Source organism: Muntiacus reevesi, chromosome 9 (genome assembly GCF_963930625.1).
Source record: "Muntiacus reevesi chromosome 9, mMunRee1.1, whole genome shotgun sequence".
NCBI lineage: Eukaryota > Metazoa > Chordata > Mammalia > Artiodactyla > Cervidae > Muntiacus > Muntiacus reevesi.
Window position 1 is genome coordinate 46712124 of NC_089257.1, and position 27201 is coordinate 46739324.

At 37.8% G+C, this 27201-nt stretch overlaps 2 protein-coding genes across 2 annotated transcripts; one reads left to right on the forward strand and one right to left on the reverse strand.

The window, feature by feature from the left end:
* The first annotated feature begins 2122 nt into the window (after positions 1-2122).
* On the forward strand, positions 2123-3067 carry OR10A4 (olfactory receptor family 10 subfamily A member 4). The gene has a single exon (XM_065944933.1). The coding sequence runs from the start codon at positions 2123-2125 to the stop codon at positions 3065-3067; it is 945 nt and encodes a 314-aa protein (XP_065801005.1).
* Positions 3068-4433: 1366 nt separating this feature from the next.
* OR2D2 (olfactory receptor family 2 subfamily D member 2) lies at positions 4434-5381 on the reverse strand. The gene has a single exon (XM_065946116.1). It carries the CDS (start codon positions 5379-5381, stop codon positions 4434-4436), a length of 948 nt encoding a protein of 315 aa, XP_065802188.1.
* Between the last annotated feature and the right edge of the window lie 21820 nt (positions 5382-27201).

Below are 27201 nucleotides of genomic sequence, written 5' to 3' on the forward strand. Positions count from 1 at the left end.
TTAATAACAAATTACTGGGTATCTGCCTTGCAAGGTGATGGGATAAAAAGTTGAATAACACAATTTCTGCTCTCAAGGAATCTACCCCATAGACTATGAGATGGAGACATATATTCAGGATTATTCTAAGATAAGGACAGTGAAAGAGGTATTTCAGGTCTGCAGTGATGCTAACGCCTTAAAATATTCTGCCCTTCTAGAAGTAATCTTGCTTCTTTTCTCCTTTGCTACCATCCTATGCCAAATGCTCCAGCTTAGTATCACCTGTGAGTTCAAATTCATTTCCATTCTCAGAGAGGGGGTGAAAGTGCCACCTAACAGGCAAGCCCATGGTTTGGAGTCAGATGCCAACACTTGCTGGCTGCCTAACTTTAGGAAAATTACTCCCTTCTCTGGGCCTCAGATTCCTCGGACGTAAAGTGAAACTAGTAATAGTTCATACATCTTCTGGTAGTTGTGAAAAAACCATAACACTTGCAAAACACTCATAGTACTGTCTAGTATTGACTTGGTGCCCAATAAATGTTCATTTTTACTATGAAAATAAATAATATTTCAAAAAAGTTTCTATAAAGTAAGTGATGCCCAGCTTGAGAGTTTTTAAATGAATAGGAATCAGGAAAAAAGTTTTTAAAAGTTTAAAAAAGTTTTAAAACTCTTTCTCCCTATTTTTGCTCTTTACCTCCCTCTTTGTTTCACCACCTTGACTTCATGTCTTGCACCAGTACCTTACGCAAAAATCATCTTCTCAGTGAGACCTTCTGTGGCACACCCCACAGCCTAAATCCTGTCTTCTCCACTGCTTTATTCTTCTCATCATCTAACATAATAAACATTCTATTCACATAACTTAATATAACACACATTTCCTGTTAGAAAGCGAGTTATATGAGCGTGGAGATTTTTGTTTGCTTTCTTTTATTAGTATATTATTTTTCAATATCTAGAGCAATCTCTGGCACACTAAAGATAATCAATATTTATTTAATAAATTATTTTTTTCTCTTAGCGATTGAAAATAAAAGGCTAGTAATTTGGGGCAATAGATTATATAAGAAGTAGATTTAAGAGGTAGATCTAGCTTGAAATCATTATAATTATAATGAATAGCATTCACTGAGTGTGTGTTATAGGCCAGTCACCATGCTACGTGCTTTAGATTTATTCCTTCATTTAAATTTGTAGCCATCAAAAAAACTTTCAGTGTTCCAATTTTGAAGTTTAATTATTGATACAACGGTGAAACCGTCTGATTCTTTTTCACAGGATTTAACACTATTAGTCACACTTGCACACTTGATTTGGTCTTTATTAATGTGTAAAATTTGTTTCATGTTTCCTGAGAGTCAAGACACAAGATGACCAGTAGAAGCTAATGAAAGGGTTCCTACATAACATACCTGGATGCTCCCTACGGTCTGACAGTATTTTAAGTCTATGTTCTCTTTGTCTGATCACATATAGCCACATGCAGGGTATTTAGTCCTGTGATTAAGATAAGCCACAGGTCCTATATTATTCATCTTGTTTAAACTACAATTGTCTGAGTTTAGAAATGATTACTCCAGTATACTGAACTCTTCCCAAGTATGAGCTGCTCCAAATTGAGACACATTCAGGTTTCCTCCTGAGGGATCATTGGTAATGGTAACTCACTTTCCTTGACATTCTCCTTCCCTCTTTCATTTTGCAGAAAACATGCCCTCACCACCTTTCTGTACATTAAGACCCTTCTCTTCAGAAATGGTTGGCCTGGCTTCTATTTTGGCACTACTGACTGTTGAAGAGAGATAGGATAGAAGCACAAAAATGAAGCTGTGACTTTGGCCATCCTTTATTGAGTAAAGAAAAGTCAGGACATGTATAGATATACATGATATGCCTCAGTTCAGTCTGAAAAAAAAATTGTTGATATTCTTAGAAAAAAAAAAGTGAATCCCATAGTCAGACTTGTTTTTAGCATTGGAAAGTATAGCTGTTTAGGCTTCAACAATAATAACAAGAGGATGAAGAAAGAGGCCATGAGAATTTCCCTTTCTAAGGGTGTAATAGAGTCTAAATAGCATATGGAGACTGCCACCTTCCTGGAGTGTGACTGTCCAATGAAATCCTGAGCAGAGGAATGATGTGGGGAAACTGGACAGTTGTCAGTGAGTTTGTTCTTGTGAGCTTCTCATCCCTGTCCTCTCAGCTACAAGCTCTGTTGTTTCTCCTTTTTTTGACCATTTACCTTGTTTCCCTGATGGGAAATGTCCTCATAATCCTGGTTACTACAGCTGACTCTGCCCTCCAAAGTCCTATGAACTTCTTCCTCAGGAACTTGTCTTTCCTGGAGATAGGTTTCAACTTGGTTATTGTGCCCAAGATGCTGGGGACCCTGATCATCCAGGACACAACCATCTCCTTCCTTGGCTGTGCTACCCAGATGTACTTCTTCTTCTTCGGAGCTGCTGAGTGCTGCCTCCTGGCCACCATGGCGTATGACCGCTACGTGGCCATCTGTGACCCTTTGCGCTATCCAGTCATCATGGGTCGCAGGGCCTGTGGCCAGCTGGCAGCTGCCTCCTGGTTCTCAGGATTCCCAGTGGCTACTGTGCAAACCACGTGGATTTTCAGCTTCCCTTTTTGTGGCCCCAACAGGGTGAACCACTTCTTCTGTGACAGCCCCCCTGTCATCGCACTGGTCTGTGCTGATACCTCTCTGTTTGAACTTGAAGCTCTAACAGCTACTGTCCTATTCATCCTCTTCCCGTTCTTGTTGATCCTGGGATCCTATGTCCGCATCCTCTCCACTATCTTCAGGATGCCCTCAGCCGAGGGGAAGCGCAAGGCCTTCTCCACCTGCTCCTCCCTCCTGCTGGTTGTCTCGCTCTTCTACAGCACTGCCATCCTCACATACTTTCGACCCCAGTCCAGCAACTCTCCTGAGAGCAAGAAGCTGTTGTCACTCTCCTATACCGTGCTGACTCCCATGTTGAACCCCATCATCTACAGCTTGAGGAAGAGTGAAGTAAAGGCCGCACTAAGGCGGGCCCTCCGCAGGACCCTGGGCTTTCAGAAACTATGATTGACTTAGATGGAAACTGAGGGGATGGAACACATAGACAAAGGAAAGAAAAGCAAGTTCCTCAAATACATCTTTGGTCTCTATTCTTTCCAAGAGCCACAGTATACACACTGGGACTTTGGACTTTCCACTGGGATCCATTAATGAATGAAAGAACATGAGTGATGCAATAAAGAACTTCAGTAGGCCCAGTATTCTCTGGGTCTGGGGTACCGATGTCTCTGAGGATGCTATATTAGTTTACACAGATTAGCAGTCTGATGGTTGACAACTTCATTACTTTTTGTCATTTCTTTTTTGCTTTAATTTTCTTGAACTTCTTCATGTCATTTTATAATTTTATGCTTTGTTTTCTTCTGTATGTCCAAAAACTCCACCAGTAACTTTCAAAGATCTTTCTGTTTAGGAGATAAATTAATGATAATTGTGATAATAAATAGTAGAGTTTGCTTAATTCTTTCATTCACTTTTTTTTCAAAACCTTTGGGTTTAGAATCTAACTTTCAAAAATTTAAGAACTCAAAATGTCAACAAATTTTTATTCAGCATATGTCAGACCTTATTTAGACCCTGAAGACACATGGGTGAATAAAACAAATTTCTTGCCTCATGGAATTTTTATTTTAGTGAGAAAGAGAGAAAATAAAATGGTGCTTTAAATCCTCCATTTGCTTGTAAAGTACCCATGTTTAGAAGGGTATGATTTGAGGACTTCCTCTGCTACCATAATTTGTCTGTGCCTCATTTGGGGAAAACTGATTCACTACATGGAAAACTGCCTTAATCTCAAACTATCCACCTTGGATATGGGAGTTACTTGACAGAAAGGGTGTAAAAGAATCTGAAGTTAAGTAGATGTTGACAGATTATGGAAACTACTCTGAATAATCCAAAGAATTTTTGTTTCTAGATTTTTGGGGGGGTAACATCATTATGATTGGATGGCATCAACTGTTCTTCATAAGCTTGCAGATCCCTCAACAAATTTTGCTGCCCCTTTATGACTTTGTCAGTGACATATTTCAATTCTAGACTCTTGGCAAAGAGGAGACTTGGGACATGGGCACCGTAGCTTTGTGGAAAGTATTGATAAGAATTTATTGATAATTCATTGATATATTTATTGATATAAAATGGAAGTGTTTCTTGGGTGATTTTTTAAATAAAGACCAACCAGAAGGAAGCAGAGCATCCTTCCTAATACTCCATGAATTATTGTCCTTCTTCTTCTACAGAGGAAGTGCTGGGTAAAGGATGGCACGTGGGTCCACAGACAAGTACCAAGGATGAAAGTTACCATATTCCAATCTTGCAGAGGCACCTACTCAGCCAGTCTTAGAAGTAGACAACCAGGAGGTTCTTGGTGTCAGTGGAAAACTCCAAACCTGCATGGGAAATTCCTTGTGGCTACTTTCCTCAGAGCACCCTTCACATCCTTGTTCCTCAGACTGTAGATGAGGGGATTAAGCATGGGGGTCACCATTGCATAGAACACAGATACCAGCTTTTCCTGTTCTTTGTAAGACTTTGGTGTCATGTAGGTGACAATTGCTGACCCATAAAAAAGGATGACCACCATGAGATGGGAGCCACAGGTTGAGAATGCCTTGAGCTTGCCCTCAGCTGACCTCATCCTGACCACAGTCACTATGATGCGGCCATAGGATACCAGGATTAGAGAAACCGGTATGAGGAGAATCACAATCCCCATGAGGAAAATGACCATCTCTGAAGTGTGGGTGTCTGTGGATGCCAGGATCAACATTGCAGGGGCCTCACAAAAGAAATGAGCAATATTATTGCTGCCTTGATAGGGCAGTCTTAGTGTGAAGGTGGTGTCCACCACAGACACCAGAATGCCACTGGCCCATGATCCTGCAGCCAGCTGGATGCACACCGTACAAGTCATGGTGCTAGGGTAATGCAGAGGCTTGCAGATAGCCACCTGTCGATCACAGGCCATCACCGCCAACAGGGCACACTGTGTACCCCCGAAAACGAGGAATAGTAGAAGCTGAGCTGCACAGCGTGTGAATGAAATCACTTTCCTTCTGGAGAGCAGGTGGGCTAGGGCTTGAGGAACGATATTGGTAGAGAAACAGAGGTCAGCCAGAGATAGATTGCAGAGAAAAAAATACATGGGTGTGTGAAGCCGAGAGTCAGCCTGAATAAGGAACATGAGAAGCAGATTTCCAAGCACGGTGGCCAGGTAGACACCCAGGAATAAGGTGAAAAGCAGCTTTTGGGTGCGTTGGTCACCAGAGAGTCCCAGAAGGAGGAATTCTGTCACCTGCGTCTGATTTGTCTGTCTCATGGTTTTATCAGTGTGAAGTCACTGTACAGTATATGTAGGTGGGTATAGCCTATAAGATTATACAATTCAGAGCTGGAAGGCTTAGAAATTGCCCCCAATCATACCAACCATTTTAAGAATCCCCTTTATTAGGCTGTTAGTAGATGACTATGCTGCTCTTTTGGAATGTTTTCAATGTTGCAAAACTTAATACTTCAGAAGATGGTGCATTCAATTCTAGTGTCATCTGACAAGCATATGGTAGATCAAAAGAATCATCTTCATCATCTTCTCTATCTGAACATCATACTTCTAATGATAAAAACAATAGATTGAATTCACCTGTAAAGTCATGGAATTTAATTTCTCTTTATTATCAGCAAAAACATTTGAGTCATATTTTGCTGTTGTGATACCTCCCTCATCTCATGATGGTGTAGATATTTTTTTTTAGTTTTTCAAACATACAAATCTTCCTATTGTTTCTTCCCTGGAAAAAAAAAAAGTCACTCACCAAGGTATAAGAAAAAGAACCAAAATACCTTGTAGAATTGATATTTTTCCCTCGGACAAAATAATCTATTTTGAAAGAGCTAGGAAACCAAGGGATAACTCTGCATGTGCTATAGTATTTCTGACAATCCTGTCCCCCACTTCAACTGGAGCTCCTGAATAAAAATCTTAGCCATCAGTGAACTTCCAAACACCATTATAACGTAATATCCATTTTAAGTCAGCACCCTGTCTGGTTTTGTTCAGACTAAACAGCACTCATCCACCACTTCCAGCCCATCATCTCTCGCCTATTATTGCATTATCATGTCTTGCATTGTATTTCTACATTCTCAGAGACTAAAAACTCCTTTGATAACTGTGTCTATGTGTTTTTCATTTATGTGTTCTTTAAAAGACATAGCATAGAACTCTATTCAATAAATTATGTTTCATAAAATAAATAAAAATGGTTTGACCACATAGTTTTTAGTCGACTTGTTTAGAAAGCCTAGAGAGACTTGCAATAATGTGGGAACAATAATAAATTTTTTTGTGGAGCTGTTGCAAAATAGAAAGGAAAGAAATTTACTTAAGACTAAAGTTTAGAACCCTATGCAAGTTTTGGGCTACCAGTTCTTTTTGTGTTTGGTAAAGGTGATTCAAAGTATTTTAAAAAATATATCACATTAAAAATAAATTGAAAAATACGTACATCAAATAGAATACATAAGATTACCAATGAAACAGTTACCAATATAGTTTTGGGGAAAAAAACTATGTGACATAATAATACGTGTGGCTCTTTAATACATTAAAACTTAGGCAGATCTAATAATCACCTAAGTTTCAAAATGATGAGTTTAAATATGATTTTGAGGTAACTTCAACAACTTGAATATTTTAAAATACTTCTAATTTCTGTTGGTGATAAAGTCATGGATACTGCTACATCCAAACAGGAAAGAAATTTCAGTTAAACACAAAAAGTAGCATTTATATCTAAATTGAAGAACCCTCATGGAATTGAAGAATTGCAAGTTAGGAAGTTGTGGGCTAAAGGAATTCCCAGGAGTTTTCTCAAAAAGTCACAATTACTTTCTATGTTTTCAGATAATGGAATCTTAGGTTCCTGGATGGTTCTCGATGGGTCAATATGATGAAAGATTTCAATTCAACATTGAAATAATAAATGAACAAATAAAACATTAATAAGAACAATCTCATCTCTGCTTGATGGTCGTTTATGGCTTCCTTATCGGCCCCAAGTCACTTTTCTAGCTATTTTTCCTGCCGCATACCCAGGACACACTGCATTTTTAAACCTCATTGGTTTTTGCTCAACCTAGTCCCTCTATTAACAGGTAAGCCTGCTACACAGAGACAGCATTGTTTTCCTTGAGCATTCAACACTGTTGCAATATTCAATTACCTGATTTGTGAGCAAATATTATTGGCCAAGCACATGCTTATTAAAGGCAATACAGATAGAAAACCAAAACCCAGAGGCCCTCAGATAGGAGGGACCAAACTATAGTCGCGTTTCATCCCTAGGGCTGTTCAGTTCAGTTCAGTTCAGTCGCTCAGTCGTGTCCGACTCTTTGCAACCCCATGAATCGCAGAACGCAAGGCCTCCCTCTCCATCACCAACTCCCGGAATTTACTCAAACTCATGTCCATCGAGTCGGTGATGCCATCCAGCCATCTCATCCTCTGTCGTCCCCTTCTGCTCCTGCCCCCAATCCCTCCCAACATCAGGGTCTTTTCCATAGTCGTCCCTAGAACATCATAGATTCACAGCATATCGTGGTTTAATGAATGAAAGTACTGGGCCAAGTGATTCTGTATCACCTAACAATTACTTACATCAAACTGATATAGAATTGCTTCTAAAGGGATATAGAGTCTGTTGTCAAAATAGCTGACATAAAAATAAATTTTGAGAACACAAGCTATGTTAAGATAGATACTTTTAGAATTGTTTCCCATTTAGTGTAAGTTATTACTTCATAGGTTCTTAGTCTCCAGGATATAGTTCAGTTTGGGTCCTTTAGACTAATTTCTCTGCCACACATCATTCCCAGAATAGAAACTAGTGCAACTGTATCAATCATGTGACTAGATCTCAGGGAAAATTAAATGGTAAGCAAATATCTATCTGTTTTGATGCAAAGAGGTAGATAGCATAGAATTAAACACTTGTTGCAAAGTTCAAAGTGATGCCTACAATCAGTGGTTAACTTATTGAATGGGCAGTCACAGGATATTGGTAATTTCTATGACTTCTTCACCTGCTATAGATTTTTCAAGATCCCATTGGGAAAAAATATCTTGGATCATTTTCTTTACTGACCCACACCTTTTCCCCACTCCCCACCCCCAGCCACTCCCAACAAAACACACACACACACACACACACACACACACACACACAGATACACACATTCTCAAACTAGTCTATCCTAGATACATAAGTGTACTTATAACATCATAACTCTTAATGAATTATATTGAAATTATTTTCTTTCTCTGAAACTGTAAGATGTTCAAGGGCAGGGACCTCAACTGAATCATCCTTATTTAGAGTAAATAAGATAAATCCTGGTATAGAAATAATTACCGCACCCTTTTGGAATTGATTTGACCTGAGCCAAAGAAGCAGGAGTCAGAGATGAGTGTGAACTGTCAAATGGTAGCAGCTCTCATGGACCCTGGGAGTGCAGCATTAGAGGGCTACACTCTGACCTTTCTTGATTTGTTTTTAAAAGCATATTATTCTCCCATGCAAGCATGGAGAAGAAAATGTTCCCCCAGGTGACTGCAAATCTGCCCCTAGGGTCAGGAAGCCTTTGTAAGAAAGTGATGTTTATTGTCAATCTTTCTCTTGTGTTATTTTGCCTTTTCCTCAGATTCGACATAAGATGGTAGGTTCAATTCTCTAAAAATGACATGTGTTACTGGATGTGGAACAGGATGATAGGGTCACAGAGCCAGCCATTGTCTAATCTGACATTTCTTTTAGGAAGAGGATACTGAGGAAATCCATAGGAACCAACAACAACAACAAAAAAAAAAAAATACTAATTTTCTGAGCCCAAGATCTTTTGGGCTCAAAATCACCTAGTCCCTACTTCCCATACCTGTTTACTCTCTTCCAAGCCCAGCTCCACAGAAGCATGAGAAGTGTAAGAATCCCCATGGAAGTTCTGCTTATGTTTCCATCAGGTGAGAACCACAATTTCTCGTCACAAAGAATTTGACATTGTAATTGTGGTTTGATAAGGTAAATTCACTGTGGAAAAAACCTTGCCTAGATCTATGCCAGAAGATTTAGCAGTAAGAATCAGACTGTTGGGACAAAATTATTAATAGTTGAGTTTTAAAAATCAAATCTATGCAGAGATTTAAACCAGTTCACTCCCAATATATGCCAAGTTATCCCGTTTGTTCAACTCATACCTTCTCTTTTCCTCCCTCTAACAATCATATCAGCATTTTTTCATACAGTGGAGAAAAAAAAGATCAAATTAGCATATTAAAGCCAGTAAAAACATCTCACTGTTGAGGGGGAAATTGCTACAGGTGTATTGATTGCAGAACTAGAAGAGCAGAGACTGGGATATTGTGTTATCAAGTTAAATTGCTCAGTAAAATCTCTGAAGTCAAGATCAAGGACAAAGCAGAAAAGGGAATCCCCACATCTCCTGTGTCTTCCTGCTCTATCCAAAGTTCTTATTGATCAGGGGGCACGCTGTGCAACAATAGTTCCTTTTAAATGAGCTAAACACCAGGATACCAGGAGCAGCCTCTGGAGCCGCTGAAATGCTCAGGAGAATTTGAACCATTAGGGTGGTACCAGTTCTTCTAACATGTCTTCTCTTTGGAGAAGTGTTTTATTTTGCAATTAAGTATTGTTTTCTGGAGAAAAAATTATCAGGTTGCAACCCCAGGTCTATCACATAGTCTGTGTATGATTTTGAGGAATTTTATAATTTGCAGAATGCAAATGTAGTATGCCTCAGAAAATAACTAGATCCTCTAATTATTAACATTTAACAACACTTTCTTCATTTACACACAAAGTATTTTAATAATTTAATGGTAAGCTATAGACGTGATGCCCAGAATATGTAAAGAACTTCTACAAATTGATTAGAAAAGTCAGGAAATTCCAGTTTTTAAAAAGGGTAAAAGACTTGAATATGTGCTTGCAATATAGAAAATAGTTGATAAGCACAGGAACAGCATAATTGGCCACCAGAGTGTATAAATTTAAACCATAGTGAAATAGCACTAACCCCTCATCAAAATCCATAAAATGACTGAAGATGTGGAAAAATTTTTATTGCTGATGGGAGCATAAATTGGTACAATGAATTTAAAAAGTCCATCAGGAAGTATCTTTGAAAACTAGCCTAAGCATGTGTCTTCTCTCCAACAACCTAGTAAATTTTTTCCTGAATATATACCATGTAGAGATGCATGTTTATATTTATTGCAAGATATGCACAAGGATGTCATAAGTCTATTCATAATAGCCACAGATGGAAGCAATATTAATTTCTACAGACAACAGAAAAGATATACTGTGGTACAATCAAGCACTGGAATATTATTAAATACTTTTAAAAGAAAGAACTACTGCTATATACAACCACACAGATGAAACTCACAGCATGATGTTCAGTAAAAGAAGCCAGACATACAAAGAAGCATGTACTGCATGGTTCCATTTATTTGAAGCACAAGAACAGGAAAACCTAACTTTTGCTTTTAGAATCTCAAATAATGGTTACTGTTGAAGGAGCGTTGACTAGGCACATTTTGATATCTGTGAATGTTCTGCATTCTGACCTACATAATTGTTATGCAGGTGTACACATACGTAAAAACTTCTTGAACTGTACTTAAGATTGGTTCACATTACTGTGTGTAAGTAACACCTCATTAAAAGAAAGAGAGGTGAGAGAGAGGAGAGAGACAGGAGAGGAGAAATGAAGTGATGGATTTAATTAAAGCTGCTGGGGGCAGAGGTGTGAAGTAGCAGAGGACATCCAAATCCAAAAGAGGAGATCTATGAAATAGACAACAAAATGTAAACATGATAAGATTATCAAAATCCCAAACTGGTTCTTTGTAAAGATGACTAAGATAGTCAAATTTCTGTCCAAAATTATTTTTAAGAGTGAAACAGTAAAATAGAGGATCCCAAAGGGCCATTCCGCCAAAGAAATATAAAAGAAAAAATGGCAAATACTGTCTGAAAGAAAACCCTTATCTAGACTCTGGAAAATACCAAAAGCTTACAATAAACAGTTGCAGGTTTAATCAAGAAAAAGACAACTGGAATCCAATTAGGACACCTTTGTGCTGTTTTAATCAAGAAACTGAAAAGGACAACCTGTAGAATAAGAGAAAATATTTGCAAACCATATAGCTGATGACAGTTTAGTATCCATAATGTATAAAGAACTCATTCATCTTAAGACAAAAACAACCTAATTTTAAAGTGGACTAAATAAATAAAGTTAAAATGCACAAAGCACTTAAAAGGCATGTCTCCAAAGAAAATGGCTAAGAAGAATATGAAAAATGCTCAACACCATTAGGCATTTGGGAAATGGAATTTAAAACCACAATGAGCTATCACTTGACACTCACTAGGATAACTATAATAATAACAAAAGACACAAAGGAAGGAAGATAAGAACAAGGATTGGTGAAGATGTGGAGAAATTGGAACCCTCATGCATTGCTGTTGGGAATGTAAATTTGTGCAGCTGTTGTGAAAAAGTTTGGCAGGTCCTCAGTAAGTTAAGTATAGAACTACCATACGCCTCAGCAATTTCACTCCTTGGTAAACACCAAAGAGAACTAAAAACAAGAACTCAAACAAATACTTGTGCATAAATACTCATAGCAGCACTGGTCAAAATACCCTGAAGTTAGAGACAACCCAAATGTCCACCAACTGAGAACTGAAGAAGCAAAATGTGTTATATCCATAGAAGGGAATTAAGTACTGATATTTGTGACAACATGGAAGGACTCTGAAAACACGCCCAAATGTCCACCAACTGAGGACGGAAGAAGCAAAATGTGTTATATCCATAGAAGGGAATTAAGTACTGATATTTGCGACAACATGGAAGGACTTTGAAAACATGCATGGAAGGACTCTGAAAACACGCATACGGCTCTAAATACCCTTATCAGCCTATGGTTTGCAAATATTCTTTCCCATTCTGTGACAGATCCATTTAGGGGAAAGAACTAAGAAGCCCCTATCCCACTCCTTATATCAAAATAAATTCTGGATGGAGCAAGATATAAATGTAAGCAAAAATATGAAAATCTTAGAAGAAAGAAATTAATAATTTTATAAAGTATATGATTTAAAATATAAATAGAGGCCTTTTAAATATTAAAGACTGATTGGCTAAATTATAAAAACACATGTGATATAAAAATCCATAAAGTAGGTCAACCAACAAAATGGAAAAATACTTATTTCTGAGAGGAAATTGAAGAGTCAATTTTTCAAAATATTCAAGGGTCTTACAAAGCAGTTAAAGAAACTCAGGGTTTCCCTGGTGGCTTAGCAGTAAAGAATCCTCCTGCCTATGCAGGAGATACAGTTTCAATCCCTGGGTCAGGAAGAGCCCCTGGAGAAGGAAATGGCAATCCTCTCCAGTATTCTTGCCTGAGAAATCCCATGGACAGAGGAGCCTGGCAGGCTACAGTCCATGGGGTTGCAAAAGAGTCGGACAGTAGTTACTGATTTAACAACAGAAAGAAAGTTGACAACCTAATAAGAGAAAATGAGTAAACAGTCCCTTTACAGAAAGGGATGAATAAACATATAAAATTATGCTCATCCTCAAATATAATTGAAGATTATATAATAAAATAACAGTGAGGGTTTTTTCCCTAATGAATTAGCATAATTGAAGAGCATGACAATACCAACTGTAAGGAAAGATATAATTAAATAGGAACTTGAATGCAATTTTGATGAAAGTATAAATTAATGCAACTGACAATATTTGTTAATATTTTAAAGGAATATACTTTTCGACCCAGCAATTAACCCTCAGGAAACTTACTCATCAAATATATTTGAAAAGGACACAATGATATGTGTTCAAAATTATTCATCATAGCACTGTGTTGATATCTAAAGATTGGATATAGCCCAGAAGTCCATTAACGTGAATATAGTTAAGTAGATCACGGCATATTTATGTCACAAAACAAAATCCATTTATTTTTAATGAGTTACATTTATATGTTCTATGAAACCTCAACTAAACCGCTAATAATGTCTAAGTCAAACCACAAAACCAGTAAAACTACAGAATTCAAATTAATAGCATTTCCTTAATGTGACAGATGATGTCTTGCTGAAGCGAAATTGCCACTTGAACTATGATTGGAGAACTAACAGCTTCAGGACATTTTCTTGAATCTTATATGCCTATACTATCCTTTGATAGCTTGATTCTTCCATCATTTCACCATGCATTGCTTGGCCTTTAGATGATATGTAATCCTCATTTAGAAATATTTACTTTTTTTTTCATTAGCTTGAGAGAATTGTAGCAGTAGTTCCATTTTCACATAGTCAAACCAGTCTTAATAGTTTAAGAAACAAAGCTAAAGTTTCACTCTACAAAACTGTCTTTTGATTGTAAATTTTCTCCACAAAAGAAAAGCTTGACTTTGTGTTCAGTAAAAATATACAATTTTAATATAACAGCACACCCTGTTCTCATGTGATATCAGACAGCACTAACCAAATTAAACTCTACCACTTAAGGTGATCACACGGCACCTAAACAACCATAAATTGAAACGAAAATGCAAGCCCTTCAACCAAGCTGCATAACTCAATTAGAAAGCTGGCATCTGCATAATCCAGTATCTGCTCATTTTCATTTCTATTTAATTATCATACAAGTGAAGATACAATTTTTGATGACTTATGAACCTCTGAGCCTATATGTGCTGACATTATTTGAATAACATTATAAGATTTAGAAGAGAGATGATTATGATTTGAAGGCTTTAGTCTGTGATTTCAAATATAACATGAGATGACCTAGGGTGTCTCAAAGGATGGAAAGTATTAAGATAATAAGGTAAAAAGGTTGAGGGTTCTTGAACTCCAGGGATTGCCCTGTTTACATCACTTTCAGGACCTCACCTTTAAATATTCCCTGGAAGGAAAATCATCTGTTCAGAACTGGGACATAAGAGAATGGGAATTTGTACCTTGAATTAAGTAAAGCAGGGAAGCTTGGGTTGGAGTAAAACTCACAGGATGACTCAAGTGCAGACTTTGAGAGGTATTGTTTAAGCGCCTACATACAACTGGTGATGTTCTTCAAGAATGGCTATGCAGGCTATAGGACTCACTCCCTCTGGCACTTGATCCTCATTTCCTTTTCCAATGACTCCTCAGCCTTTTTCTATTTTCTCTCTGCTCTCAGGTAAGAGTAGGAAAATCTCTGATTGACCTCAGTCTACAGATCTGCAATATAGGTTGGGGACTGGGTTGTGGGCATGGTGTTGGGAAAATGAGCTTTGTCACTCTTACCCATTAATGTTTTTCTTGCTAGACTCCCGAAGGCAATTCTATTTCCAGTCTTCTCGTCCAGAATCCCAGCCCCAAATCCTCTTCCAAAATTTCTCCTTCTGGGATGAAGTTGTTTCCAGAAAGGTCACATGACTTCTCTCTTGCTGTTAACAAACAACTATGTTTTATTCTCCCCTGACCTCTGCTATCAACCCTTTGGTATTCACTGTTCCCCCAGCTTGCATTTTTTTCTACTGTCTCCTCTTGAATAGGCAGGGAGCGGGAAGAATACTGGGAATCTTGCTTTGAGGAGCCTCTTCAAGAGTTTCTTGTCTGTGAACATGCTCTGGGTGTAGGAGACGTGAAGGAGCCTGATTGTATGATACACTGTTCTGGGAATGCTAGTACTGCCGCCTCCAATCCCCTTGATGAGTCAGAGCAGATGGAGGAAAGCTACAGTCAGCGCTGTCCTTCCAGTAGGAGGAGGACTCTAGCCTCCACTGCTGGGTCATCACACGTATGCCTCATATTCCAATAATCTTCTCATACGAGTCAGGCACGGTGACTTCCTATATGACGCAGCCTCGGTCAGTATCCAGTTGGCCCAATACTTACTCTGTGACTCCTTTTGTTATGGTAAAGATTTGGGGGCTATGAGAGTAAGTATATAGGAATACAAAATACTCATGTGAGTATGTCTGTGATGTGTAGCTGTCTGTGTGTTTGTGTGAAATATTGCTTGTGAAGTTGACTGAGCAGGTACGCATAGCATCATTATCTGTGTATGACAAGAAGTCATTCCCAAATTTGCAGTTGTGTGTACATAAGATTAATTCACTAAGAGAAGATATCTGGAAAGACCATACTGGTTATGATGTTATTAGGGCCTCCGAGGTATAAAAGGTTCATTGCCTGTCTTTTTTGTTTGAGAAAACAGCCAGACTTACAGATCTCCTCCTGTGGCCCCTTCCTCCTTCTGCTTTTCTCCACATCTCTGGCTTCCTGTCCTCTATGCTCAGCCTCCCCTCCCTACTTTCTTCTAATTTATATTCTCACTAATATTTTTCCCATCCATTTCTGCTTCCTCATTTTCTATCTGTATTTAAGAGAATTATTTAGTCAAATTGACAAAGTTATATGAAAATTTAGAGTGTAAAAGAATAATTTTCCCTGACCTTCCTTGGGATATAAATGATACTACATTTCATCTTATTTGGCTCTTTTTTTCACTCATTTATTACTCTCTTTTTCTGCTTGGAGATTAAACGAAATTCTTCCCCAACCCACATATATACACACACATATGTTAAATGTACAAATCCCACCTTAGATAGATAACCATTCTTCGTATATACTGTACAGTTTCTACCTGAATTCTTAGTTTTGCTGTGTGTTGTTTATCAATGTGATAAGGGTATTATTTAAAGGGTTCATTGAGATACACACACATACATGTTATTCTGCAGCCTACTTTTTTGATGCAACAGTGTCAGACATCTTCCTATGGAAAATATAGATCTACTTACATTTTAATGGTTTATTGCATCATCATCATCACCCTAATGGTAGGCAGTCATTTCTTTAATGTAGTTGCCAGACATTGAGCAAACTATTTTCCATTAAGTTCTTCATTTAATCTTTATAATCATACAGTGAATTTGTGCTATGTCCATTCTACATTAAGAAACTGTCACACGCAAGCAAGAGATACGTAAATTGTCCAGGGATATGGAGTTAAGAAATGAGGGGAAAAGGATCCAACTTATCTCTATGTGACTCAGACATCTTTACTCTTACCTGTTTCTCTGTGCTTTATTGATTACATTAAATAGTAAATCTAGAATTTATTTAACATTATCACCCATTGTTAGACTTTAAGTGCTTTTTTTCTTCTGGAAACAATTCTATATGTGAATATCATTTGAGACAAGGATTTTGAATATCTATAATGACTTCCAAAATATAAAGACCTAAAATTAGCATTGTTCAGAAAAAAGATAAGCCTATTTTAGAATTTTGTAATATTTTGAGATTACCTTCCAGAGAGATTTTGGTAAATGCACATGCTACATACTTCAAATCTGTTTGCCCCACTCTCCAATATACATTGGGTGGCTTCAATCTATTTTCACCTTTGCTAATCTTCTTATACAGGATTATATTCTGAGTTGGCTATTGTCCAACATCTGAAAAATGATTACTATATATTTTGTTTTACATTTGCTTCCAGCAAGATGGCTAGTTCGAAACCACTTATTTTATCAAGACTGAAAGTAGAAGCAGTAAAATGACTTTAGTTTAAAGCATCCTCAGTTAAATACTAAGATTTTCCTATTTTCATATTTTTTCCTATATTGTAACTATGTGGCCTTTTAAAGAACAACTTTAAAGCATCATAGTAATAGAAAAGAAGAAAAATAAGTCACCCAAAATTTCAGTACCTGGTGTAAACTGCTCTCAACATTTTGGAAAATTTTGTTCAATATTTTCTACACATTTTGAATGTGTGTGTGTGTGTGTGTGTGTGTGACTCTTTTGAAACCACATGTTCTGTAATGCACCAGGATCCTCTGCCCATGGAATTTTCCAGCCAAGAACATTGGAGTGGGTTGCCATTTCCTACTCCAGGGGATCTTCCCCACCCAGAGATGGAACTTGCATCTCCTGCATTGGCAGGCGAATTCTTTTCCATTAGCACCACCTGGAAGATATTCTTTCTCTCTCTCACACCAATGGAAGATTATTGTCCTCATTATCATTATTGATAATCATTATTTGTAGGGTATAGAAGAAATGGGGCTCAGATAACACCTGGACAAGAAAATGGAAAAAAGAAAATGACAGACTTGACTTTGAAGCTGAGCCTGCTGAGAACAGGTAAGTTATTCCCTGTGGAATTTCAAAAATAACTGGAAAAGGAAATATTTCTTTGAATAACTACAAGAACTATGCTATACAGTACATCTCTAGGACTCATCTTGTGTAACTGAAATTTTGTATCATTTGACTAATATTTCCCCATTTCCTCCTCCCCAAAGCCCCTGGCAACTCTCTGCTTCTATGAGTTTGATTATTTTATACTCCTCATATAAGTGATATTATGTATTTGGACTTCTGTGTCTGGCTTATTTCACTTAGCATAAAGTCTTCTCAGTTTATCCATGTCAACACAAATAGCAGGATTTCCTTCTTTTTAAGGGTGAATAATGTTCCACTGTGTGTATATCCAACATTTTCTTTAACCATTTTTTAATGAGATATACTTGATTTATGATATTATATTAGCTTCAGGTGTACAACACAGTGATTCAGTGTTTTAATATATAGATTATACTCTAAATTTACTATAAAATGTTGACTATACTCTCTGTACTGTAAAATATATCCATGTAGCTTACTTACTTTATGCACAGTATTTGGTTCCTCTTAATCTCCTACTTCTTCCCTCTGTCTTTCTCCCCTTCGGTGACCACGAGTTTGTTCTCAAGAACTGCGAGTCTATTTCTGTTTTGTTATATTCCTTCATTTGTCTTATTTCTTGGATTCCACATATAAGTGAAGTCATACAGTATTTGTCTTTCTCTGACATATTTCACTTGATACCGTCTAGGTCCATCCATCTTGTTGCAAATGGCAGAATTTCATTATTTTTAAGGCTGAGTAATCTTCCTCTGTGTGTATATACTACATCTTCTTTATCCATTCATTTGTGTTGACGGATGTTAAGATTTGTTCTATATATTGATAAATTATGCTGCTATGAACATCAGAGTGCACTTATCTTTTCAAATTAGTGTTTTTGTTTTCTTTGGATATATACCCAGGAGTAAAATTGCTGGATTATAGGATAGTTCTATTTTCAGTTTTTTGAGAAACTTTCATGATGTTTTCCATAATACCTGCTACAATTTACATTCCCACAAACAGTGTTGAAGTGTTCCCTTTTCTCTACATTTTTACCAACGCATATTATATCTGTTTTTTTAATAATAGCCATCCTAACAAGGATGAGGTAGTCATTGTGGTTTTGACCTACATTTCGATGTAGATCAGTGATGTTGAGCACTTTTTCAGGTACCTGTTGGCCATTTGTATGTCTTCTTGGAAAAATGTCTTTTCAGTTCTTTAGTCCATATTTTAATTGTGTTATTTGCTCTTTTGACATTGTGTGTATGATTTGCTTATATACTTTAAACATGAACTTTTTATGGTAGATGGATTGCAAATATTTTCTCCCATTCCATAGGTTACCTTTTCATTTTGTTAAGTGTTTGCTTTGGAATGTAGAGGCCTTTGGATGTAGTTTCTTTCACCTGTCTGCTTTTGCCTTCATTGCTTGTGCTTTTACTGTCATATCCAGGAATCATCACCATAACTAATGTCCAGAAGTTTTCCCCCATACTTTCCTCCAGGAGTTAAGTCTTTATTTTGAGTTAATTTTTATATTGTGTGAGATACGGGTCCAATTTAATTCCTTGGTGTGTGAATATCCAGTTTTCCCAACACCATTTATTGAAGAGACTATCCTTTCCCCATTATATATTCTTGGCATCTTATTAACCATATATGTGGGGGTTTATTTTGGGCTCTCATTATGTCTGAATGTTTGCTTTTAAGCATTATTTCACTATATGATATGAGAATGTATTTTCTTGTGAATATTTTCTGAAATTTAGAATATTTATTTAGAATGGACTCCTAGAGTTGGATTTAGAAATTGTGATAATGTTTGGGGGTTGTTAGAAGATTTTAGGCTTCAGTTCAGTTCAGTTCAGTCACCCCGTCCTTTTTTCTTTTATTTACTTATTTTTTAAAAATTTTTTAACATTGAACAGAGATCATTCTGTCATTTTTGAGACTGCATCCAAGTACTGCATTTCAGACTCTTTTGTTGACCATGATGGCTACTCCATTTCTTCTAAGTTATTCCTGCCCACAGTAGTACATATAATGGTCATCTGAGTTAAATTCACCCATTCCTGTCCATTTTAGTTCACTGATTCCTAGGATGTCGACATTCACTCTTGCCATCTCCTGTTTGACCACTTCCAATTTGTCTTGATTCATGGACCTAACATTCCAGGTTCCTATGCAATATTGCTCTTTACAGCATCGAACCTTGCTTCCATCACCAGTCACCTCCACAACTGGGTATTGTTTTGCTTTGGCACCATCCCTTCATTCTATCTGGAGTTATTTCTCCACTGATCTCCAGTAGCATATTGGGCACCTACAGACCTGGGGAGTTCCTCTTTCAGTATCCTATCATTTTGCCTTTTCATATTGTTCATGGGGTTCTCAAGGCAAGAATACTGAAGTGGTTTGCCATTCCCTTCTCCAGTGGACCACATTCTGTCAGACCTCTTCACCATGACCTGTCCGTCTTGGGTGGCCCCACACGGCAGGGCTTAGTTTCATTGAGTTAGACAGACTGTGGTCCTGTGATCAGATTGGCTAGTTTTCTGTGATTATGGTTTCAGTGTGTCTGCCCTCTGATGCCCTCTCACAACACCTACCGTCTTACTTGGGTTTCTCTTACCTCGGACCTGGGGTATGTCTTTACAGCTGCTCCAGCAAAGCGCAGCCACTGCTCCTTGCCTTGGATGTGGGGTTGCTCCTCTCAGCCACCTTAGGAGGTCTTATATTAGACTTAGGAGGTCTTAATACTACTCTCTTCCTAATCATTCCTCCCCTTAGAATTCTACAAAAGAAACATGAAATAATGAAAACTAAGATGCCACTTTTTATTAATCAGGCTAGTCTCTAAAGCCACTGAAGTTCAGAGCTCTGAGGAGCATGGATTGGGCTACCTGGTCTAGTCTAAAGTTCTTTTAAAGTTCCCTTATGGCTTAAATCCATATTGTATCATTGTATTACTCTGACTGGTGACATGATACAAAAGAACAAAGTGATGATGAGTACACCAAGGAACTAGTTAAAAATGAAAGAATAGAGCAAGTAAAGTTCTAAAGCGTGACCTTGTTCAAGGTCCAGTAAGGGACCATAACAGTCCATTCTCAGGAAGAAGAGAAGAAAGAGAAGTGAGCATGCCCTTTTAAAGCACAATAACTCTACCTAGTAGTAAACATGGACCAATCAACAGCCTCATGTTACAAATCAGATTTTTACTCCTCCTGGGGAGAAAGGACTGGTAAAAAATAGTTTCTTCCTTATCCATACTACTGAGAACCAGTCAAAGCATATGAGCATTTGAGTCATTTAATGTATATGACAAAACTGTTTCTCAGAGATACTATACTAACTTTCCTACTTACATTGGACAAAATTGACTTTTCTCTGCATTTTCATTATACATTATAGAGCTAATGAATTCTGCCATTTATTAATTGGGTGATTTAACCTCTTTGTGCCTCAGTTTTCTCATCTGAAAAATAAGACAGTGTCTACTTCAAGACGTTATCAGGACAATAGGATCATATAAAACCCTTAAAGTAATGCCTGATATGTGTTAAATGCTCAATAAAATACTTGTTATTATTTTTTGTTGTGACTTTTGCTATTAAAACCTCAGCTAATTTCCCAGGTAAAAGCTGTATCTCTCATTGTTGTAATTGTACTTAGTCATAAAAATATTGAATTTTTTTTTCTTGCAGTTAGTAGCTATTTGCCTTTTTTTCTTTGTAAATAGTCTGTTCATGTCCTTGGCCCATTATTTCTTAGACTCAACAATTTTCATAGTGTTTGATATAGAATCATAATGTAATAAAGTATTTTAAGTTTTGTCTGATATCTCCCTCAAATATTTTTCTCAGTTTGTAGTTTATCTTTAAAATTTATTCATGATGCTATTATCTCACTGAAGTCTTTCAATTTATGTTGTAAATTTGACACTTTTCCTTCAAGGTGTTTTAGAAGGCTTTTGTGATTTTCAAGTCTAATCCTAATCATATATCAGAACTTTAACCTATTTTTCCTTTTTTGTGTTGTTTTAGTTTTACTATTATATTCTTTAATCTGAACAGAATTGTCCTTAGTATTGATGTGCTAAGGCTATATTTTTAAACCCAAGAAAAGTTTGCTGTTTTTTAAGAGGTCAAATTAAATTTGATGCCTGAAAACTGTTTCATGTTTTTCAAGCATGTGTTATAATTTAACATGCAGTGTTTTGAACAGTTAGTGGTACAGTTTTTACACACGGTGATAATCCTAACAGTATACACAGTCATTTCCTAATAATCTGTGTATAGCCATTCAGTAAAGTTCACATAAATTGTTAATATCTTCATAGCAGAACATATAAAACCCAAGAAGGTTTTAACAACATCATATTTTATCTGTAAATAAGTGGCACTGGGAGATTTGGGGAAAAATAGAGTGGATTTAAATTGTAGCCAACTATAAGAATAAATTCTACTTAGTATCAATTAGAATAAGCTGGAGAGCAGAAAGCTAGAAATATCCAATTAACTTTTAAATTGAGCTTTAAATGAGCCTCTTCTACAGGTTGTGCTTTTAAGTCAGTCCAACTCTTTGCAATCCCATGGATAATAGCCTGTCAGGCTCCTTCTGTCCATGGGATTTCCCAGGCAAGAATACTGGGCTGGGTTGCCATTTCCTTCTCCAGGGGATCGTCCCCACCCAGGGATTGAAACTGTGTCTCCTGCATGGCAGGCAGATTCTTTACCACTGAGCTACCTGGGAAGCCCAATAGCATAAACCCAAAGTTTGTTATTTTTGTTTGTGCCAAACAGGGAAACAAGCATAAACGTCAATGTGAGAAGAAAACCACACTTCTGTGGCAGAATTTATCTTCCTTGGCCTTTCACAGGACTCACAGACCCAGATCCTGCTGTTTATTCTTTTTCTCCTCATTTATCTGTTAACTGTGCTTGGAAACCTGCTTATCATCATCCTCATCTTCACGGATTCTCAACTTCACACGCCATGTACTTTTTTCTCGGAAACCTCTCTTTTGCAGATCTCTGTTTCTCTACCAGCATTGTCCCTCAAGTGTTGGTCCACTTCCTGGTGAAGAAGAAAACTATTTCTTTCGTGGGCTGCATGACACAGGTCATTGTCTTCCTTCTGGTCGGGGGCGCAGAATGCGCTCTGCGGGCAGCGATGTCCTATGGCCGGTCTGTGGCGGTCTGCAAGCCCCTGCACTACCCCACCATCAGGACCAGCAAGTGTGTTTCCAGCTGACCATGGGGTCCTGGGCCAGTGGTGCAGTAGTGGCTCTGGTAGATACCACCTTTACTTTCCAACTCCCTCATCAAGGACAGAACATTATCAATCACTACTTTTGTGAACCCCCTGCCCTCCTGAAGCTGGTTTCAGCAGGTACTTACAGAACAGAAATGGCCATCTTTGCAATGGGTGTGGTCATCCTCCTGGCTCCCGTCTCCCTGATCCTGGTCTCCTACGGGAATATCATCTCCACTGTGATCCAGATGCAGGCTGGGGAGGGGCGGCTCAAGGCTTTTTCTACCTGTGGCTCCCACCTCATTGTTGTTGTCCTCTTCTATGGATCAGGAATATTCACCTACATGCGGCCAAATTCCAAGACCATAAAAAAGCAGGATAAAATGATATCTGTGTTCTATACAGTGGTGACTCCAATGCTGAGTCCCATAATTTACAGCCTGAGAAACAAGGATGTCAAAGGAGCTCTCAGGAAACTGGCTGGAAGAAAGTCCTTTTCTCAGAGATGGTGACTTTTAGGTCTGACTTTTGGAGACATGGTAACATCCTTAAAAGAAGAGCAGAATTTCAGTCAGCAGTTATGAATTAGGTCATTTCAGGAAGAAGGATAAAAGTAAGGGACACATTTCAGAAACTGTGCCTATAAACATAGAGAAGAAATAGAGAATGAAAAGTTAGGTTACTTCTTGGTTATGAAAAGGATTAAGTGCTATTTTGAAGGCACTTTTGGTTAATCAGTTAACAGGGACATGTTTGAAGCATAGTCACTGTTGAATCTAAGAGGTTTAAACTGGATTATCCTGAGATAACATCTAATATGAGTTGAATACATTATTTTATCATCAAAGACATTTCAAGTTTGGATGTCCCAGACAGAAACCTGGGAAAAGTCTGATCTAAACAATAAACATGTTTGGAAGAGTCTTTACTACTAGGATCATTCATGGCCCACAGCATTCCAGTTGTAAAAAGGTTCCAGAGGCAACACTACTTCCTAGCTCATGATGTTCTTTTCTGAAAGCTCCGGAAAATTTTTTATTTCATTGCCCCAAAGTTCATCTATCACAGATTATCAGAGTAAAAAGGGAATTCAGTCATCTAATCCAAACATATGTCTGAGGCTTAAACTACTCTATAATATTTCTATTAGTTGTCCATCATTTGTCTAAACAAGAATGATATAGCTAGCTCCCTATGCTCTAGGATCATTCCCTTTCATATATAGACAGTTTTTAACTATTAGAAAGATCTTCCTTCAGTTTTCCTATATTTTCAACCAACTCTCACTAGTTTTACTCCTAGAATAATTTCTCATTATCTTTCTATACTAAAACTCACTGAAGTCAGTTTCTGTATCTACCCAAATTCATTTCTCACAGTCAATCACCTGCTTGTTCTTTTAAAATTCCTTTATCTAACATTCTTTGGTACCCTACATTCATTCAGATCACCTTCCTTTGAATGATCCCAGTTTACCCAATGAATATTTCTTCTGAAAGTAAAATAGAATTAGAATTTTAGAAATTGGAGTTTACAAACTCTGGGCTGGTACCTCCATAAGCTTAACTGTCTCTATATCTCACCGTGGCTCATCTTCTCTAGAATGGTCAATTCTAGAATCCACTTCAGGTTCTCATTAAGTCTTAATCCAAATAAACTGGCTGACAACTGCTTGGCTCTTTTACCCAAACTTTAATCAGTTGCACATTTAGAGGAGATTCCATGGTCACCATTCCACAGTTACCACAAACATGGGTCAGGAACAACATGCCTCAGATTGATTTTGCAGTAGAGTATCTCCCCAGTGAGGAGATATCTAGTAGCTAAAGTTCTTATTTCTTTCATTCATGTATCCATGCAATCATTTTAAAACCATTTATTGAGCTCTTATTTCATTTTATCTTATCCAACTCTGTGTGTATCCAATACACCCAAAGAAATGACTGACACATGACGTGTTTTCATACACATTTTTGCATTTGTTACTATCCTTTTAAAATTGCTAGAACTGCACTACAATAGACAAACTCTAATTGGAGAATAAGGATCAGAGAAAACCCCTATTCAAGCTTGTGATAATTGAGGTGATATAGAAAAGGACAAAAATTAATAGTTGAAGTTTGTCATTTGGTTGCCAGTAATGATCCAGATGAAATCTAATTCAGTGACTGAAGGGAAAAAAAAACAGAAAATGTACACAGAAAATGCAGACACTAATTTGGAGAAGTTTTGCCATGAAGGCGAAGGAAGAAACAAAATATGACTGTGAAAGTGGGATTGTGGGCTTTTAATTTTCCTTTTTTGTTTCCTTTTATTTATTTATTTTCTTTAGATTTCTAGTCCCCTTCCCTTTTCCATCAGACTTTAACCCTTTACTCACTGCCACTTTCCCTAACACACTGCTCTTTTTAAAGCTCTTAGTTACTATAATTTTCACACAGGAAGAAATATTCAGATACTTTGCATTCTCATAATTATTTGATCTTCATTCCTTCAATGATTTCAACCGTGGTCATATCTTAAATATTGTCGTTGCCAATAGTTGTCATCCCCACTTTCCAAATTGCGAAACCACAGAATCCTGAGGAAATAAAATGACTGCTGCTTTAAGGCACTAAGTTTTGAGATGGTTTGTTATGCAGCAATGGATCACTAACTCTCGGAGAGAATCATGCTCCCTCCCATTCAAATATATGTCTGTGGGGATCTTTCACATTATCAATGAAACCCACTACCTCTCCTGCTATGGAGGGAGACGGGGATAAAGGACCAAGAAGCTTTTAAAGAATTATAATAAAGATGATGTATCAGTCAGAGTTTTTAGTAGCAAGTAATAGAAACTATGTATGATTTAAGCCGAAAAGAAAAAATACTGAATAATATTAATTCCTACCTTCAGCCAGAACCACAGGTCTAATTCACTTATCACAGAATGGATCAGAGTCCCATGCACAGAGGAGCCTGGTGGGCTACAGTCCACAGGGTCACAGAGTCAGACACGACTGCTGTAACTTTGCACGCACGCATGCGCGCACAGGTCAGTGAGGACATCACTGCCATTCAGCACTAGGGGGCGCAGCTTACACAGTCAATACCGTCTTCAGGCTGGCGCAGCACTTCGCTGAATCTGGAAATTGGAATAGCGCGGCTTCCTCTACCGCTGATAGAAAAAAAGAAATTGCTGACAAACAAGCTCAACCAAGTGCTCAAGGTGAACATAAATAGTGTTAAATCCCGTTGACAGTATGTTCCCTTGAGATGATGTGATGGAAACATCACTTTATGATCGGAAGATCTTCACACCCATAACTTCAGTCTAATCAGGAGAAAATTATCAGACAAATTCTCATACATGGGCTTCCTGTAAAACGTATAACCTTTACTCCTCAAAACTTTAAAGGTCCTCAGAAACAAATCTGAGAGACTGTAACAGCCAGGAGGAGCCCAAGCAGACATGACAACTTAATGTAATATGGTACCCTGAGTAGATTCCTGGATCAGAAAAAAAGGATAAAAAAGAAAACTTAAGGAAATCCAAGCAAAGTGTAAAGTTTAGTTAATAATAAGGTATCAGTCTTATATTCTTAATTGTAGCAGATGTGCCATAATAATGTAAATAACAACAATGGACTGTGGACAGTGACTGAAGTCATGAAATTAAAAGACTCTTGATCCTTGGAAGAAAAGCTATGACAAACCTAGACAGCATATAAAAAAAGCAGAGACATCACTTTGCCGACAAAGATCCATAGAGTCAAAGCTATGATTTTTCCGGTAGTCATCTACGGATATGAGAGTTGGACCATAAAGAAGCCTGAGCACCAAAGAATTGATGCTTCCGTACTGTGGTACTGAAGACTCTTGAGAGTCCCTTGGACAGCAAGGAGATCCAACCAGTCAATCCTAAAGGAAATCAACCCTGAATATTCACTGAAAGGACTGATGCTGAAGTTTAAACTCCAATACTTTGGCCACCTGATGTGAAGGGCCAATTCATTGGAAAAGACCCTAACGGCTGGGAAAGATTGAGGGTAGGAGGAGATTGGGTTGAAGGAGGATGAGATGGTTGGATGGCATCACTGACTCAGTGGACATGAGTTTGAGCAAAGGCTGGGAGATAGTGAAAAACAGGATAGCCCTGCATGTTGCTGCAGTCCATGGGTCACAAAGAGTTGGTCGCAACTGAACAAAAACAAGGTCAATAATGGGAAAAGTTTATGGGGAAGTATCTGGGAAATCGTTTTACTATCAGTTCAGTTCATTCACTGTTATGTCTGACTTTACGACCCCATGGACTGCAGCACGCCAGGTTTCCCTGTCCATCACCAACTCCCAGAGCCTACGCAAACTCCTGTCCATCGAGTTGGTGATGCCATCCAACCATTTAATCCTCTGTCATCCCCTTCTCCTCCCACCTTCAATCATTTCCAGCACCAGGGTCTTTTCAAATGAGTCAGTTCTTCCCAGCAAGTGGCCAAAGTATTGGAGTTTCAGCTTTAGCATCAGTCCTTCCAATGAATATTCAGGACTGACTGCCTCTAGGATGGACTGGCTGGATCTCCTTGCAGTTCAAGGGACTCTTTAGAGTCTTCTCCAACACCACAGTTC

Coding starts and splice junctions, on each gene's coding strand:
- OR10A4 (XM_065944933.1), top strand. CDS start 2,123: ATGATGTGGGGAAACTGGACAGTTGTCAGTGAGTTTGTTCTTGTGAGC.
- OR2D2 (XM_065946116.1), bottom strand. CDS start 5,381: ATGAGACAGACAAATCAGACGCAGGTGACAGAATTCCTCCTTCTGGGA.